The sequence below is a fragment of the Aythya ferina genome (genome assembly GCF_964211825.1).
Source record: "Aythya ferina genome assembly, chromosome: 6".
Classification (NCBI taxonomy): domain Eukaryota; kingdom Metazoa; phylum Chordata; class Aves; order Anseriformes; family Anatidae; genus Aythya; species Aythya ferina.
The window spans coordinates 12,700,310-12,718,615 of NC_140303.1; the positions used below are offsets into that span (position 1 = coordinate 12,700,310).

At 44.7% G+C, this 18,306-nt stretch overlaps 1 protein-coding gene across 5 annotated transcripts in view; it reads left to right on the plus strand.

Moving 5' to 3' along the window:
• The window catches only part of TRAF3IP1 (TRAF3 interacting protein 1), a 42,134-nt gene extending 32,058 nt beyond the window's left edge, over window positions 1–10,076 (plus strand). For all 5 annotated transcript variants that reach the window (XM_084524446.1, XM_084524447.1, XM_084524448.1 and 2 more), the window contains 2 exons: window positions 6,889–7,112; window positions 9,666–10,076. In XM_084524446.1, coding sequence (XP_084380572.1) covers window positions 6,889–7,112; window positions 9,666–9,831 — 390 coding nt within the window. In that variant the 3' untranslated portion in view covers window positions 9,832–10,076. The remainder of the gene's footprint in view (window positions 1–6,888; window positions 7,113–9,665) is intronic.
• The last annotated feature ends 8,230 nt before the right edge of the window (window positions 10,077–18,306 follow it).

Genomic DNA, 18,306 nt, shown 5'->3' on the forward strand with positions numbered 1-18,306 from the left:
TATTATGCATGGAAGAGTAAAATGTGATTCTACTTCTGCATTTTGGAGTAAGGTAACTAAATTCCAGTGAAAACTAGAAAGAATACTTGCTTTGGGAAATTATAGCTGAAGGTTATCCTCGTGTCTGTCAGTAAGAATGTTTATCTTCCATGGTTTTCTTAAACTATTCAATACGTATAAAAGAAATGAAATGTTTTCCCAGTTATATTCATTAGTCTTTAAAACCTTGTTTTTCTGCAAGTTGAGAAAATGAAGGGAGAAGAGGATATATCTGTATTCTGAGCACTGGATCCTTTGGCTGATGCCTTATAAAGTCCAATATTCAACATTCAACTGATCAGTGGATCTACTTGATTTATTGTGGATTAGTCAATTAGAAATCAGGTGAAGCTGCTGACTTGATACTTAATCAAAGTATAGCACTCATGGGCATGTTTCACCCCTTTGCTTCTAACTGCTGATTGCAGAAGAGAACTTATTTGTGTTAAAAACATTCATCTCAAACCTTTGCTGTGCTGAGTTTCCCAAACATACGTTTGCTTTTTAAGAAACTTTAATAAAGAAAACGAAGAGGGAGGAAAAAAAAGAAAAAAAAAAAAAAAAGAGTGGGACTTTCATCACATAGATTTTGCATGTGCAGGAACTTAAAATAATATACACGATTTTCAGGTCAAACAAAGAGGTCATTCTGGAAATACACAAGATTTTTGCTGCCTTGATTAGCTGTGTTCAGCTTAACAAATTCCTAAAAAGAATTCCTAAATGTATTTGTTTAGAATGTAATCCTCTTATGTTAAACAGAGAAAGAAACAGATGGTACCTTTTGTATTCCACTTCATTTATTTGATGTGTGGAAAATATAGGCAGGTTATTAAATAGTTTAAGCAAGTGGGATCACGGAATTCCCATCTTTACACTACCAAATGCAGTTCGTAGGCTTCAGAAAAGCAGCTTTGAGGTTTGTGCTAGGAACAAGTGATATTAAAATGGCTTAGCACCTGGACCATATTAACCCTAATTACAGATGTTGTAAATTAAGCAGGTACTTCTAAGCTTAGAACAAACAGAATCGTTGCTGATTCTGTTTGTTTAAAGTTCTTCAGGACATTGATTTTTACATTAATCCATCAGCTGGGCAGCGTTGTGCGTCCCCTCCAGCCAATGCAATTAGCAGTGTGACGTGTTAACCATATGTATTCGTGTGTCCCACCATTTAGGTGTCTTGAAGAGGCTCACGGTTGAAGACCACAGCTTCTTAGCTTCTTAGTAACAACTCTCAGAAAAGAAATGTGGCCCTCAAGTAAGTGTGTTACAAGCTGTGAACGCAGGAATGGGATTTTTGTCACTCTTGTGATATTCCTGGTGTCATGGCTCCTTTGCTGTGGCCTTTGCACACAAAAACACAAATGTTCTCTCCTGTGGATATAATATAAATACAACGTGAGACAGCAGATGGATATGTTAAACAGAAAGCATGTACAAAAGTGCAGCGAGGCAGCTGTGGTTTCCAACCCCAGGAAAGGATGCAGCCTATCAGTGGTGTAGTAATTGTGTGGTGTAGGAGACAGTGCAGGTGATTTTCGTGTATTTCAAGAAGCTTATCAACTGATCCGGCTAGGATATTCTCCTGGGGCACAGGCTGGTGTGGAAGCAGTTGGTTTACACAAGGAGCATGAGGATTGCAAATTTTGGACAGGAAACAGGCTGCTGTTTCAAGAGAAAAGGAGGTTGCGGACCCACAGTTTCAACAGTGTAGGAAGAAAAGGAAAGTGGGACAGGACTGGCACCCGTTATGCCCTTATAGCTGAGTTAAAGCTATCTGCTCTCATTAATTACTGCTAGAGTTGTCTCGTGGTGTGTGTGTGTGTGGTCAGGCTCACAGGATTCTGCTTAGCGTGCTGAACGTTGCTCCAAATACGTGAGGTTTTATTCTCCACAGCACAAAGTTACCGGGAAGGAAGGCAAGCTGGCTCAGGGGGCTGAGGTGGGATGTTTACCCACGTCTGAAAATTCCAGCTCTTTTTTAGAGGTGTCAAATGTGAACTGAAGGGTGTGTGTGTGTGGAATCTCCAGCTCCCTGCCCTAAAAAGAGCAACCTTTTTTTTTTTTTTTTGGTCTTTTGGTGTCTTCCAAGTGTGAAAGAGGTCAGCCTAACTCTGGTGAGTCTAGCAGCAAAGAACATCATGTCTCTGCCTTGGCCTGCTACTGAACTCAGTACCTGGCATAAGCAGAAAAAGCATCCTGTTCATTTGAAGTGATTTAACATTTACCATTTTCCCCTCTGTTTCTGTGAAAGAGTTTCTTATGGTGATCCCTGGTGGATAGTTACAATCTGCTTAAAATGCAGACTCTGTAAAAACCAGGAAAAGAAAACACCCTTTATGATCAGAAAATATTTTGTACAATAAAAAAGCCCACGTTGTTGTTTTTGCATCGAATGTATCAAAATTACTTGTCCAAAATGAAGTTTCTGTCCTGTCCTAGCCATAGAAAGAGCTGGGAGGGAAATGGTACTGCTCAATAAAACTGTGATTACTTGGGTCTGTTTCCATAATGGGACATAACACAATTGTTAAAAGGGGCTGTAGAAACTATTAGCTGCTTGATGGATGCTTGCTCTAATTTGTTTCATATTTAAAAACTGTTAATTTTAAACGTGGAAACAAAGGAGAAGCTATATAAAAGCAATCAAATCCTGTTTCTAGAAATGAACTTTTCAAACACTGGGGGGAAAAAAAATCATGCCACCTCTTTAACGCAGTAGACGTTAGGCATTTCCAATGCCCTCAACAGTATGGATATTGGGAATGGATGTCCTGTGAATGATCCTTTTTATGGAGCTGTGCACGCTGTAATATTTATACTAATTGCTTTAGCGAGGGTAAATTAAACAGGTAAATTCTGGTGGTTTCTGGAAGCCTGTTGATAATATCCCCTGTATTGATTAAAAAGAAAATTTCTGCTTTTTAATTTCTGAGGTCCCTGCATTTGAGTCCACGTTGTGTTCTGTTCGGATTGAGGTAATGGGAAAGGCAGACTTTTTCCCAGGAATCCAAAATAAACATTTATCTTGGTGCCTTATGAAAAACATGAAGGAAAGGAAGCGTGTTGGGCCTACAGAAGTGATATAGTCTGTTATATGGGGATAATTTATTGATTCTTGGGCTTTTGTGAAAGGAGAGTTCATTGAGGTGTATGACCTAATTAAATAGACTGGAACAATTCTGATTCTGGCATTTTTCTTAAAAATGAATATATCCTGTTACATGTTTGTGCAGAATGAGCAAAGGTGGCATTCAGGACTCTTACCACCCACGTTGCTTGTTGTAATAAACCATCTGCCATAATTCTTAGTAATTTAAGAGTGACCCATGCAGGCTTTAACCCATAGCTGTACCTGTGAAACCGAGGACAGACAGTACGGTGGTTGTATTTTTTTTTCTTCCCTTAGTTGCTTATAATCAGCAATAGCTGGTGAAGCTTGAGGGCCTCTCCGTGATGGTAATTCTGCGCCCTGAGCTCAGCTTTCTGTGGACTGCAGGACGTGTAATGTGGCATCTTGGAGTAGAAGTCTGAGCGGAAAGAAAGAAAGGATTGATTGTTATTTTTTAATTCGAGGAGGGACTGTGCCTTCAGGTGTTGGGAAATCTGTCTTGGGAGCTTGAAATTTAAGTGCTTCTCTTTTAAAGAAGGATACGTTAAAAAGCTCTTGTGCTCTTACACCACTTAAATTGTGCAGTTTTGTGTTTCGAAGACACTGAGCTTCTAACAACCCTGTTGATGGACATTTTAAAGTCTGTAGAATATTTAATAGATTTATAATGTTTTTATATTTCATTACTTGAAATTACTTTAGATAGGATGATATTTTGTGCTTCTTATGTTAGTTTTGAAGAATTGAGCTACATAAAATGTCCTGAAGTTACAGGGACACTAAAATTATTTTTTAATATTTTCTAACATGCTTTAAGGGCATCCTCGTGATTAATAGAAAATATTCCACTCTGTTTTATTTCCGTTTGAGCTTTTTGAGCAGCTGCGTATTTTAATATGGAATATTTCGAATTGTTAGCTGGATCCATGCTTTAAAATTATACAATTCTGCTTTGCTCATTTACTAAATTGTGGGATCTTCGTTCATTTTTTATTTTCCATTTTCATAACACGTTTGCTGGAGTTGAGAGGTGTGGCTGCTTGGAGTGTGTAGGCATCAGGGAGGTCATGCAACTCTAGAAAAATGTAAAATATTGAACTCTGAAAATAAAACATGATGAATAATACTTCATTTTTAATACACACGCACACAGATGTGTCCTTGGATAAAGTACTGATTGAGTCTTCTTGCTTTTGAGATAATGGTGTTTGAACCAAATTCCTTACCTCCTGGCTATGGATTTTTACAATGCAGGCAGAGGAAAGTGGTGAGGGTTTGGTGCACTTCGGAGGAAAAACAAGGCAGCAGGACTGTTTTCCTGGGAAGCTGTTGATTATGATACAGCCTTGGTCCACTGTTGGACTGAAGGTGATTTTGCTTATAGTTAACCTCCCAGTTACACGCGGAAACTCTGGTACCATGGATTAAGCCTTGTAGATGGCCTTGGTGGAGCACAACATGATGAAGTAAATGGGGATGCCACTGGCTGTGGTTCCCAAGGTTTGCCGAGGAGGAGACCCAGGGGAGAATATCTGCTCGACCCTAAGAAGCTGTGCTCTGAACGTGGGTGCTCACCAGCTCCTGGGGGATGAAATGGGTCAAAAAGCAGCGCTTTCATCTTTGCGTCGTAAAGGAGAGCAAACACATGGATGCCTCCGGAAAGTATCTGAATAACGTGTTTTATGTGATGTAGCATAATGAAACACCTGCTTCTGTCAGAGAGGCACAGGTCGAGTGAGAAGGAATTAAGATGAGTGTTGTTTTTAACAGTTTAGCCAGCACTCATGAATTGACTTAGGAAGCGAAGGTCACGAGTTCAGCAGCATTTGTCACTTCAGCCCAGTTGCTAATTAAACAACTTCAACGTTATAAAATCACAGTCAGCTCAGAAGTCCCACAGTTTTCGTGCGCCGTGTGTGTGGTAAAACACAAGCATCAGACGTAAGTAAATCTCAGCCTTCAAATCTTTAGAAGTATTTTTCTAAAATATATATCTGAGTTCATCAGCAAGCCAAGGGCTGCTGAAATGTGCTTGGCAGTAGTCCCTGCTGCCTCCAAACACAGCTGAACAAACAGCCCACAGCTCGCACAGGAAGGCAGGCCAATTGGGTAGGAGGGCAGGAGGGGACAGTGTGGTAGATATCGTGTCCCTGCAAGGGAGCAGCACGCTGCCACCCCGGTGTTTATATAGCCACGAGGAACTCTGCTTCGTAATGGGTTGATCCTGTGGTTGGGGTGGTAAAGAAAGACCTTTCTCGTTTTCCGGCATGCATTAAATGACTGAAATTACTTTAAATAAACTTTGCTTAAAGCCTTGCGTGTCTTAAAGAAAAACTCGGCTTGGGAATTTAGACATTTAGGGCTCTGGGATAGAAAGAGAAATTTGGCTGTTTTTCTTGGGGGGTGAAAAACCATGGGCTTTTCTTCCATGGTGATTGTTTTCAGGGAGGGCTTTCCTGGAATAAAGTGTTCATAATGACAAAGTGTTCGTCATGTGGCATCATTTTGCTCTTTTTAGGGCATCATTTTGCTCTTTGTGACTGCCGTTTTAGCACACGCTTTCCCTGTATTTAACTTGCAGCGAGGCTTCAGAGACTGACCACAGAGAGTCTGCTGGCTGCTCACGAGGGAAGCGTGCACAAGCCCAAATTATTTTTGAGTAGTGCAGTTTATTGAGGCCACATCTGCAGCCGGCATGGCTTTACAAACACTGTTAACAGAACTACAAGGAAGGGAATAACCACCACCTATTTCAGCTGTGCAGCATGCGGTGCTATTATTGGGACCAGCATTAGGAGCTGGAACTGCAGATACAGCTGGTGGAAAGAGAAAAGCATCTTGAAGGGAGCGATTTGGAGAACTAAATGATGTGCTGCAAGGTGGCTGTAGTCTTGAGCATCCAATGCAGCTCCTAAAACACTGCCTTGAGCAGGTCCAGTGAATGTTTGTGGTGTGGTACCCTGTCAGCATAAGCAGGGATGCTTCTGCTTCTCCCAAAATACTGCCCCTCAGAAGCTATGATCACGGTCCTCTGGAGTTGAACGTGACCTTTTTTTTTGTGTGGTTGTATTGTAACTTGCAGTAGTATTGAGTGAACGTCAATCCATGAAGCCCTTGTGCTGGGCAGCCCCCCGGTGTGCAGGGGAAGGATGGACGGACAGATGGATGGATGGATGGACAGACAGATGGACGTGTGATTTAGAGTGGCAGCAGCAGATCACTAGCAAACGTGTTGTTCAGCAATACGTGTGTGTTGAGAGATTCTGTGTAATGATGCCATAGTAAGCCCCAGAAGCTTGCCTTTTAACATCGAAATACGTTGAGCTGAAGGTATTCAGTCAAACATGACCGAATGAGGTGGTCTCCCCCAACACCTCCCCCCCCTCTGCTCTGGGAAAGATCATGTCAAGAACATCAGTGAGGTCATTTATGGGATCAAACACTAATTTTAATGTTGTGTGCTTTCTGACCCAAAAGCAATTTAATATTGCTGATGTTATTGCAGAGTTCTGTAGCAGCTCTCCCTAGCAGTGAGACTTGGATGTGGTAGACTTTCTGCTCATCTGTTTCTAGACTATTGCTTCATTTCTTCCCTTTCATTGCAAGCTGTCATAAAAATTTCTCCAGATACTTCAGTTAGTGGTCTCTAAAGCCTTCATCATTCGATACTTCGTGTACAACAAACGTTTTTCCTAATTTTGATGTTTTCTTTCTTATTCATTCCTCTTTGTTAGGAGAAGCCTCTTGTATCAGAAGCAGCTAGGAAGAAGGAGAGAGACCTGGTAGCCAAAGAAATCGAGAAGTTTCAGATCTCTATTCAGACACTGTGCCGGAGTGCCCTCACACTTGGCAGGATCATGGATTACATTCAGGAAGACATGGATGCCATGAAGAACGAGCTGCAGATGTGGCGGCATGAGAACAGACAGCATGCAGAAGCTCTGCAGAAAGAGCAAAGGTCAGTGTGGTCAGGGAAAGTTTGATTTATCTCTCAAGACAGATTCTTGTTTCTAGGAGAAGGGAGAGTTTTACTCGCTCTTAAAAGCGAATTTGTCATCAGTCACTTTTGTGGTTTGGGGAATTTTTTTTTGCAGTCCAAATTGGTTTTTGAAGTGTTAAAGTCTGAAGGTCTTTTCAGCTCAATTTCACACGATGTACATGACAGCAGAGTTGCAGACATTTATGTGAGATGAGAGGGCTTAATGTTTTTGCTTTTTTTCCTTCACGAATATTTAAGGAGCAAACTGGGTTGTGAACTGGGACAAGCATCAGATTCCCAAATCACAAACAGCTTTCTGTGTGCCATCAAAGACTGTATTCTGCAGCAGTGGTAATAACAGTGGTGATTGTCTGTGTATGGTCTAAAAACAACAGCAGAAAGCAAGGAGAGGAAAGGTGGCATGCCTGACAGAGTCAAGGAGGTCAAGCCTAGAAAGAGTTTCTTGGCCTCACTTGCCTGACTGATACATCTTTTTATTCTCCTTGGAAACAGAACTACCATGCCAACTGTGTCCTCTGATCTTAAAAATGATCTTTAGTATTTATGATCAATTTTATCTTCTTGGATTCATAATGAGACTAGATAAATTTGCTCTTCCCTGAATCGCTATGCTTAATTCCTGTAGAAGCAAGTATGCCTCTGAGTGGTATTCTTAGCTAAGCCCCATCTTGGTAAGTAGCAATGTGTTAAATGTTGGAAGTTTTATAGCTGCTGGCTTAGTCCATGGGCTGGGGTGGGAATTAGGGCTTTGGTTCACATATAAAGTGTAATGATGTTAATTCCTTGCACTTACATAGCACCTTCTATCCAGGAACCTTGGCAGAGTTTTAAACTGTGGTTGGCCTCGGAATGCACCACCTCTGCAAAGAGAAAGGAAATGGCATTTGACTTTATTTTTCTGTTGGAGAAACTGAGGCATCGACCCACTCCCCTTTGCCAGACAGCTCAAACCAGAGCTAGGGATAGGGAGCAAGTCTCGCACCATTCTCCAAGCACGTGCTCACTCGGTGGGTCCACTGTGGCCAAACAAGTCATCTGTGCTTCAGTTGGTTTCCCAGTGTAGTTTCTAGGTGTGCTTAACTGGCTTTTTCTGCCCACTAAGTTCCCTGGCAGATTGTACCTCAGACAAAGCTGTCACCTTCATATCGATGCCGAAGGAGAGGAGGAAGGAACTGGCCCCCTGACTTTGTTTGCAGGTTGATGTTGACCCAAACTTTATGATGGACAGCTGTTTCGTGCAAGTTAGCATCTCTTCAGCACAGCCACTCAGTTCTCTTTCATGAGCTAAAACTGCCACAGCAAATTGCAGCACTTCATGAAGATCAGTATTAGATCCTAATCAGATCAGCGCAGTGCTATGGCATGTCAAATCCTTCGTGAAGAATTACCCAGTATCAGACATGAAGAAGTCAATGCTTCCCATATGTAGTGGAATTTCGATGCGTGTCTTTGTTTTTTTTTCTTTTTTTTTGCTTCTGTGAAAGACAATTGAAGGATTCCACTGGGGGAATGGTAGTGCAATTTCTGGTGATTTTTTTTCTGTGATTTATGCTGATGGTGTAGAACGGAGGAGAAAACTAAATGATTATGAGATGCAGACTTTAGCTAATGAGTCCTTAAAGTGACTGGGTAATTCAGAATGACAGCGGGCTGGTTTGGTCCATTGATTCCTGAGCTGTTAAGCATTCCTGTAGATCAGCTAAGCATCACAGAGAGGGGCACGTTGCTTTTAAAGCCAAACAGCCCCATTCGCTTAAGATTTGCCATTGTGCTTGTGGTTTATAAGCATATAATTCCCTTTTATTAAATTTCCTATTAGTGTAGGATTGCCTGCCCTTGTCAGCAGCTAGTGATGGGTCAGTTTTCATGTACCTCACCTCTTATCAGATGTCTACCTGCTGTCACTTGGTGCTGCTGGCAGCCACTGGTGTCTTGCTGCTGGCCTGCTGGTTTCTTGTAGGAAATAGCAGGTAGCAGGCCAGCAACCCCCACAGCAGTTGAATTTCTTGCTCTGCGATGTGCTTCTCTCCCTTAAACTCTTGCGGCGAGGCCCAGAGGGCTGGCTGTCACCACATACACCATGGTAACAAACAGGGGCCCCAGTAAAAGGTGGGTGTTCCTGCTTTGTTCTGCCCTGCAGAGTCAGGTTGCTTCGTCCCTGGGCCAGGCGGTTGCAGTTCTTGGCTGGGTAAAGTGAAAGCAGTGCTTGACACACATGTAAGGTGGGGTGAAATAACTGCAAAGCACAGAGATTTTAGCAGAAAAGCTACATTACCAAGACGATACTGTTCACTTTGAATTGTGGGTGATCTTTCCTGAACAATATTCTTCTCTGTCCACGTTGTTAGCTTTGCCTTTGTGCTTCTTATTCTGAACTTTCGTTCAGGAAGGGTGGGCACAACTGAAATTCTTTGCAAGCTTTCAAGTATTGAATGTACGTTCTTGGAGGCTTAAGTAACCTGAAGCAGCGTAATGTTTCCAATAACATTATGCTCTTTGTGTCTCTTTCAGCATCACAGACAGTGCTGTAGAACCACTAAAAGCTGAACTGGCTGAACTGGAACAGTTGATTAAAGACCAGCAAGACAAGATCTGTGCTGTAAAAGCTAATATTTTAAAAAACGAGGAAAAAATCCGGAGGATGGTTCTCAGCATAAACTTGTCTTCAAGAAGGTGAAGAAGGAGAAACAAACAAAGAAAAACCTTGGGACTGACTGACATTCGTACCAAATAAAAAACAAAATAGTGGAAAAAAGTCAAGATACGCCCTGTTTAGATGTAAAATGGTTATGGACCAGAAGCCTAAAAATTATATAAAATCCCATTATTACACTGATCTTCAGATGTTGATATTATCCAGGATAAAATTATATTCGCTTGAATGCTCAAGTTGCAGAGTTATTAAAATAACTTGTTTATTTAGATGTGTACTGCTATTACTTAACAAGTCTTCACCGCCCTCTTTCCCTCTGTGAGCTGTTGAGCAAAGTTTCTGAGCCAGTTCTCTGTGCATCCCCTTCCTCTCTTTGTATCCAATGAGGTTACTTTTGGACGCGTGGCTGTGAAAAATGGGCACGAAATGCTTTTTTTGCCCCTTTTTAAAGAAAAATGTTCCAAATTTCTGCAGGTCAGAATGTTCCTGAATCCCGTTCATCATTTACAGCTCTTGCAAAGTTAGCTATAAAAAGTCCCCCAAGATCAAGAAGCAAAGCCTTGTGTAACTTGCAGTTCTTTGCATCATTACAGAGATGATGTCATGTTTTCAGGGCTATCGGGAGTCTTATTAGGAAGGACTGAAAATGCAATACAAGCATCACCATGTAAGGGAGCAGAAGTATTTTATCTGCACAGGTGTTAATTCCATTTTTATTGCATATGTTCATTTGGAAAGGATTAATTTAAGTACCTGTTTCCTCCCAAATGCATGTTCCCGTAACTTTTTGTATGTGAATAATTCCACTGATTTTTTTAGTTAGCTGCAGATGTCTGTACTGTTTTCTTAATGACCTCTTGAGTGTACTGCACGTTAGAGTCCAGCTTTACTAAATCTGCAAAGCGTGTTAGCATAGACACAACTATATGACACTGCACTGAGCACAGGAGGCTTTAGTCCTCTGCAAGGCTATTCTCTCAAGATTTTTATAACGTGCGAGTACATCTACTCCCATGTTGTTTGGATTATTTATGAAGTGGCAGTGTCCTCTCTTCTTTCTTCTTTGGTTGGCAAATCTGTTTCTGTGTTTTTTTTTTTTTTCTTTTCTTTCCTTTTTTTTTTTTTTTTTTTCCTCCTCTGGTATCCGGACCTCAAAAAAATCTACCAAAAGGATAATCACCAGATAGCGTGAGTATTTAACATGCAAATGTGGACGTTTTAAAGGGGTTTGTGTGTTTGTTATAATGAATAAGTGGGGAAGATACTTCTTTTATTTTCTTTGCTGTGTAGTGATCTAGGGTTAGGCTTAAAGGTAGTTACCCCAGAACTTGGGAGTGTGACAGATATTCAATATTTTGTTGGTGTAAAGTGATTCATTTTCTGAAGCTCAAAGGAATGAACAGTACATTGTATCTAGGAGTTGCATTCTAGCTTTGGTCACCATAAGGGCAGGATGCTTTGCTGCACGGCATTTTGGTGGGGGTGGAGAGGAAGCAGGGGTTTGTGAAAGAAGAGAGAAAAGGAGACCTGTTTTTACCTGTTAACGGGGTGTTTCAGATGTTCTCCAGGGACACAAAGTGATTTCAGCTCTTCTCTGGGTCAAGCAGGGTTTAAATCATTACTTTTCCTTTCCTTTAGTCACTGCATTTCATGAAGTTCCCTTCTCCAGGCCTGCTCTCCTTGTCTCCCCCTTCTGAAGGATGCTGCATGCCCTTTGTGTGGTGGTGTGAGCCTTGCACTCATCTGTCCTTGTATTAGACGTGACTGTCCCCTGGAATGGGGTAGAAAGCCTAGCGCCCATGTGAATATGGGGTGGGAGGCACTGATACGGTTCCTTGCTTGCCACATCTTTTGGGAGACCTTAGGGATGGCTCCTGGCATCTTTATGCAGGCGTTTTCCCTTAACGAAGAGGGAGGTGGGAATCCTGCCCAGCCTCACCGTCAGCCCAGATACATTCCCTGTGGGGACTATAAGCATAAAATTCACGAGGCAAGAGAGAGGGAGGGAGGAAGAAGCTGTCTGGACCAGAGACACCTTTTTGTTCTCCGTGGGCTGCTGTCAGAGAGGATCGCAGCCCCTGGCTGGCAGAGATAATAAGCAGTAATAATGCATTGGCGTGTGTCCCTAGACCACTGCTTGCTTTCTGCATCAGATATCACTTCAAACAAGAATCCCTCAGTGTTAGGGCTTAATTACACGTCTCCTCTCCTTCAGTCGTCGCTTGCTCTTTGTCTAGATCTGTTTTCCAGTACGGTGGAACGAAGCTAGTGCTGATGAGCTGAGCCCTGTTCAGTTATAAAGGCAGGCTGAGGATGCAGCACTGCGAAAAGCAAATAAACATCTGTGCCTCGTGAAGGGGAAAAGAGCCTCTGGGGGAGCAGACAGAGCAGCGGCCGTGTCTGCCTGCGGCTCTTGCGCCCGTCGCCGTGCCTGTGCCTTGAGCCTGCATTTCAGCTTGTGGGTGGTTCGTTAGCAAGGGAGAGCTTGCTTAAAGCGGTGGTTTGGGGTTTAAAACCCTTTCGTTGTCAGCCCCCTTTAGGGCTAATGGAGCCTGACAGTTCTGGGAAGCTGGCCTTGTGTTTCGTGATGTGCCTGACATTCCTCCCTCTTGTGTAGGTCGGGAGGTGGCTGCCAACCCCTTTGGTCTAGGGTCCAGGAGTGTTTTTCATCCGAAAAAGTACAGCTCTTGGCAGGACCCTGAAACAGAGCTGCTAGCCAGCAAGGGACACCAGGGGTCCGGAGGGATGGGACCTCCCCAGGTCAGTGGGACTTGGGGACAGAGGAGGCTGGGAGGGGAGAAACTGGGCGAGCTGAGGTGGGGGATTGCAGCTGAGGTGGGCACTGGATGTCCTTCGTCTGAGGGCATCAGAGGCTGTTCCCTAGGGTAGTGATGGAAGAGGATTAGCTCTGTGTTCAGCAGTGCAGGGGAAGGGGGGCCTGAAGGGCTGAGGGGTGTGAAATGGGGTCGGCCAGGGCTGAGGAAAGGATCCTGAAGCCCCAAGGGTGTAAAGCTGTGGTGGTGGAGGTCCCCTCAACACCAGAGTCACTAGTGACAGTCCTGAGTCCAAACGTGCTGGCCTACTACATTCAATATATTTATTGAAAATTCTTCAATTCACCTCATGGCAGGCTGAGGTAAAACAACACAGGGCTCCCTAGAAACACCCAGTTCTCTGCATGTCTGTAATGTAGCACTGGGCAAAGAAGCTAAGAGCTGTTCACTTCACAGAAGCACGGAAAGCTTTGGTTTGGAGGAGACCTCAAAGCCCCCCCAGTGCCACCCCTCAAGCAGAGCAGGCCCCATCCAGCCTGGCCTTGGGCACTGCCAGGGATGGGGCACCCACAGCTCCTCAGGGCAGCCTGGGACAGGGCCTCGCTGCCTTCACAGAGAAGAATTTCTGCCACATACCTACTCTAAATCTACCCCTTTTTACCTTAAAATTGCTACCCCTTTTCCTGTCACCACACCCCGACAATGGGTCCCTCCCCAGCTCTCCTGTATCCCCTTTAAGCACTGAAAGGCCACTACAAGGTCTCCCCAGAGCCTTCTCCTCCCCATGCTGACCCCCCAGCTCCCTCAGCCTGGCTCTGTAGGAGAGGTGCTCCAGCCTCTGCCCATCCTTGTGGCCTCCTCTGGCCCCGCTCCCACAGCCCCATGTCCTGCTGGTGCTAGGGCCCATAGCTGCAGGTGGGGTCATTGGTGTCTGACTTTTGAGATTTGTCTCACCTACCCATAAGGTAGGAGTCCTTCAGTCTTAAACCCTGCACCTTAGCTATCAGATCAGGTCTCTTCCCATGTAGTGGGGGCTATCTACAGGGTTTTTCACTCATCGTGAAGGTAGATGCTCTGGGTAGCAGGCTCTGTGTGCCCCTTATACCCCAAATTCTCCGTCCCCACTGGTATCTTCCACATGGAGAGAGCTTTTCTGCTTCAGCCAGCTTGCTCAAGGGCAGAGCTCAGTCTTGTTTGTGCCCTGATGGCACTTTGTCCTGCTTGGAGGCATGCAGGTGTGGAATTAACAGGTTTGCAAACGAGCAGCTCTTGCTGGAGGTGGCACTTGAGTGCTTGAGTTTCAGGCTTGGAGGTACAACGTGCTCTGGGGTTTATCTCTTCTGAACTGGGGCTCCAGGCTGCCTGCTGTCTAAAACGGAACACCATTATGATGATGATTATTATTGTTTGCTTAGAAATCTGAAATTCCTGGTCACGTGTGTGTGGCGCAGGACATCCCATCTCCAAAAGAGCCGAGGAGCACACGTCCCGGAGTCAGGTCCGGGTTCCTCTCTTCCCTTGACCCGGTGCCCGACCTGGCTCCAGCTGCCTCTGACTTGGCTCAGCAGTGCTGAGGTGCTGTCGGAGATCTGAAGCCCAGATGGAAACTCCTTCTGGCACAGAGTCCTGGCTGTGCTTGCTAAGCCAGGAGGACCGGGAGCGGGACACGTTGTTGCTGCTTTCGGAGCATGCCCTTGCTTTCGCCTGTCTCCTTGCTGCAATTTGCTGTATTGGGTTTCTTCCTTCATGAAGTCAGACTAGTTTAGAGGCCTCAAAGACAGTCTCTTGCCTCTTGGGTTACTTCTCTTGAGCACATATTGGAACGTAAGGGGGAAAATGCCAATTACTTTTAAATGCTTTAGGACTGCAAAGCTCTGGCATCCTGTGTCTGTAGAGAAAAGCCGGGTGTTTGTAAGCCAGCCAGCCCCTACGTGATTTAGGGGATGCAGCCCATTGAAAGCTAATTGAAAATGGGCTCCCAAGCAGCTTCACTTTAAAAATTAAAAAGTGCCTGTGATTTTTTTTTTTTCTTTTTTCCCTGACACGCCTTGGATCCATCCTCTGAGGAAGCAACCACCGCTGCCTGACGTTGCTGTTGCAGTTGCAGAAGCAAAGGGCAGGACAAACGCGTGGAGCCCAGCAGCTGCAGGGCTGTGTGGCAGTTTCGAGGGCTTTAGGGAACGCATCCCTCTCTGCTGGTGGAGTCCGAGGGGCTGGGGTAGGTGGCTGCAGAGAGATTCAGCTGAATTTGTGCTTATCCCAGAGTCCGAATGTGCCACAGAGGACCACGGAGCAGCCAGGCATGGAGAGCTTCAGCCCTGAGCTCCTGGCGTGTCCCACTGTGCCCCAGGGAGCTGCCTGCAGGGCTGAGGCATGCCTCTTCCAAAATGCTTCCTGACATGTTTTGTGAGAAAATATTAAGATATAATATTTCCGTTTTCCAGTGAGAAACTTAATTAGAAGGAATTAAAAGGCATGGTTTATAGTTTAATTTAATGTGATGAAAAAAGGATCGGCTCCCTCCCCCTTCTGCCCAAATCCCAACCTGCGATGATGGCAGCCCGGCCTCGAATTGCGTCCGACAGCCACAGGAGGGAAACGCTTACCCAGAAGAAAAAAGAGAGAAATTCCACTCCAGATTTACGACTTGTGAAGCAGAGGTTGCATGGGTTAGCGTTATTTTATGTTGCCCTGGGTCCCACAGACTTGACTTTGTTGTGTGCCCGGGAATGGGCTGAGAACTGATTTTGTTGGCTGCCTTCACAGGTCACTTGTGTGCTCAGGTGCTATTTCGGGCCACTGGGTCTCTTGGTTTTGTACACACAGCAAAGTGTGTGTTCAAACAGGCAAGGAGCACATGTTTGGCCCTGCAAAGTGGGGTTCTCCCTCCCAGGCTGTTTCCCTTTTTTGACGTTTATTTGGATTGAGGGGCTCAGAACAGGACTCTCCCTGTTTGGGGGAGGAACCCAGAAGGCTTCTTCCTTTGGGATCATTCAGTCTCATGGTGTAGGTCGATGCAAGGGAGCTTTCTGCTCTCAATCCTGGTGTCTTTGCCCAGATGTGACCTCTAGGGTATCCTTGCCCATCTCGAGACTTCAGCAGAACCAGGAAGATTTATGGCTCTGGGTAACAGCAGTAGTAGGGCCATTTATCTTTCTCAGAGGCGAGAGGTGACACAGGGCATCTTCCTCCTTTTGTCTTACTCGTACCTTGTTTCTGCACTGAGGGGAAAACCGATCAGAGCTGGGACTGGGATGGAGCTCACCTCCCCCATTAGCCAAAAGTTTGAGAATCAACGTGGCAAGATCTAAATGGATCGGCTAGGAGGCACGTGAGGTGAGATTAAATGAATCCTAGAAAGCCTCGGATCCTGTCGTGGTGTCTCTGCTTGGTGGCAAGTGTGCTCAAGGCATTCTGTCTGGGTATGGCACTAGGGACACCCAGGATACGTGGAAAGAGGGTGCCCAGCCATTGCCTGGCCTGGTACTTTTCCCCCAAATAGGAAATGGACTGGGGGACATAAAATGAAGGGCATGCTTAGGGTTGTTTTATGGGAGAAAGTGGTGCCTTATGTGTTTTTTAGGGTCGTAATTAGGGTTAGGCTTAGTGTTACGGTTAGGGTTACGTTTAGGGTTGGGAAACAGGGCAGCTTCTGAAAATGCATCCAGCCATTAAGGATGTGCTGCGTTACTTTACTCTCACTGCCTTGCACTGGATAAGGTGGAGGAACCAAAGGCGCTTGTGGGAAAGCTGTCTGTGGCTTTACAGGAAAAGCAGCCCCCGTACATGGATGATGACAGCCTTTTCCTTGAAGCAAGAGAGAAAACAGACATGTTCTGCACATGGGTCACCTTCTCCAAGGAAAACTGGTGTCTCCACGCAGTGAAAAATCTCGTAAGAAAGAAAAGTCTCCTTTCTGCTGGGTTTTAAATCTTTTTTTTTTTTTTTTTTTTTTTTTCAGCTTTTGAAGGAGTGGAAATTTCTTTTAAAGAAAAGTAGGGGAAATGGCTATTTATTTATTTCTCTCACCTCTAAAATTTTTTTTTCTTTTTTTTTTTTTTCGCCCTGTGATTCCTGGCCTTTTCTGCACTGTAAATACTTCCAGTTGTGCTTGCTTTGCAGAGGGACAGGGCCAGGCATCCCAAGAGGATGCTGTGTAGGTAACAAATGGAAGAACAGATGAGTCCAGCTCGGCAGGCTCATACACCCATCTTTACTGTGAGATCTCCTGAAGGTCAACAATGCTAATAACAAAAAGAAGAGAATCTGTACAATCTGCTTAAATACCTGAAAGAACTGATTCAACCCCAAAACCTGCGACACGCATGAGGAATGTTGTTTTCCTGTGAAGAATACCAGATACAGTCTGTGTGCCCAGGTATACCAGAACCTGCTTTCTCGGTCTCCTGCTGAACCACGTCTAGCAAGGTCTCATGCTGCATTGCCCAGGAAGGGAAAGCCCCTTGGTTTCCATCCGGTGTAACTGCTTTTGTGTGAAAGGCTAATTATGGACATAAATTCCTTCCTCCCTCCCCAAAAAGGCCAGAAGAGCCAGTTCCAGCTGACCGAGATACAAACCGAAAGGACTTGTACTGATTTAATGGAAAAGGCATATTTTAACAGAGCTCTTTTTGTTTCGGAAGACTGACTCGGTCTAGAAGGAAATGGATGGGAAATGGTACAGGCAGGCAGCGTGAAGGAGCTGCACAGTATCTCTCAGCTCCTGGGCTGGCAGCCTAGCCACAGGGACTGTTTTCTGGCTAACAGCTTGACATTGGATTAGAAGTGCTTAATTTCTTCTGTACTTTCAGGTTTCTCTGCTTTTTTGGAACAGTGTCTGCTGATGCTGGAGACCAAGCGTCGGCTGTGCTTGGGAGGAGCTGGGGATACACGGCGTAGTGCAGAGCTGTCTGGGAAGGAGGAGTTGTTTGGATAAGAAGCAGTTGCTTTGAGCAGGAGGCTCCAAGCTGCTCTGGCTTTAACTGAGAGAGAAGGGAAGTCTTTCTGTCCAATTCAAATAATTTCGGTGGTACTTGCAGTGCACGTTACAGAGCTGGAGGCTGGAATCAACCCGAGGTAGGTCCTGGGTCAGCATCAGTGCACGGAGCACAGGAGCAGGCAGGTAGGAACCAGAAGTGACTCTGACAGATTGAGTGAGCAGGTATGCTGGGCTTTCTCTTCACATCCTCCTAAAGACAGACAAACACCCTTAAACTATATATATATATAATATATTTATTTGTTTGTTTATTTATTTATTTTCTGGAGAGGTAGCAGGAAGAGAGAGACTGAGATACTCCTCTCTACAGCACCCAAATTATTCCCCTGACCACCCCAGTAATGCATCACCACGAAGTAGTTCTCCTTGTGAGCAGAGATGGGAAAGGAACACAAGCTGGTTTAATAGTTCTCAGTTACAACAATGTCTGAGGGTGCAGAGAACAAGGAATGACTCCAGCAACATCGGGAAGTGTCTTGAAAGTCTGATGAATGGACATCAGGTAAATGGCTCTGGAGTCAAGTAGGTCTAATGACATACCTGGCTCAGCTGGCATATCTAACTCCAGCATTTACTGGAGCAAGCTGAGACCTCATTTCTTCTTGCTCGGGGTTTATAACCATATTGGTTCATGGTTGCCCATGATCCCCTCCTGGCCGACGCAGTGCTTGGTGCAGCAGCGTGAACACCTGCACTGACAAAGGTCTTCGGGTTTATTACTGCAGA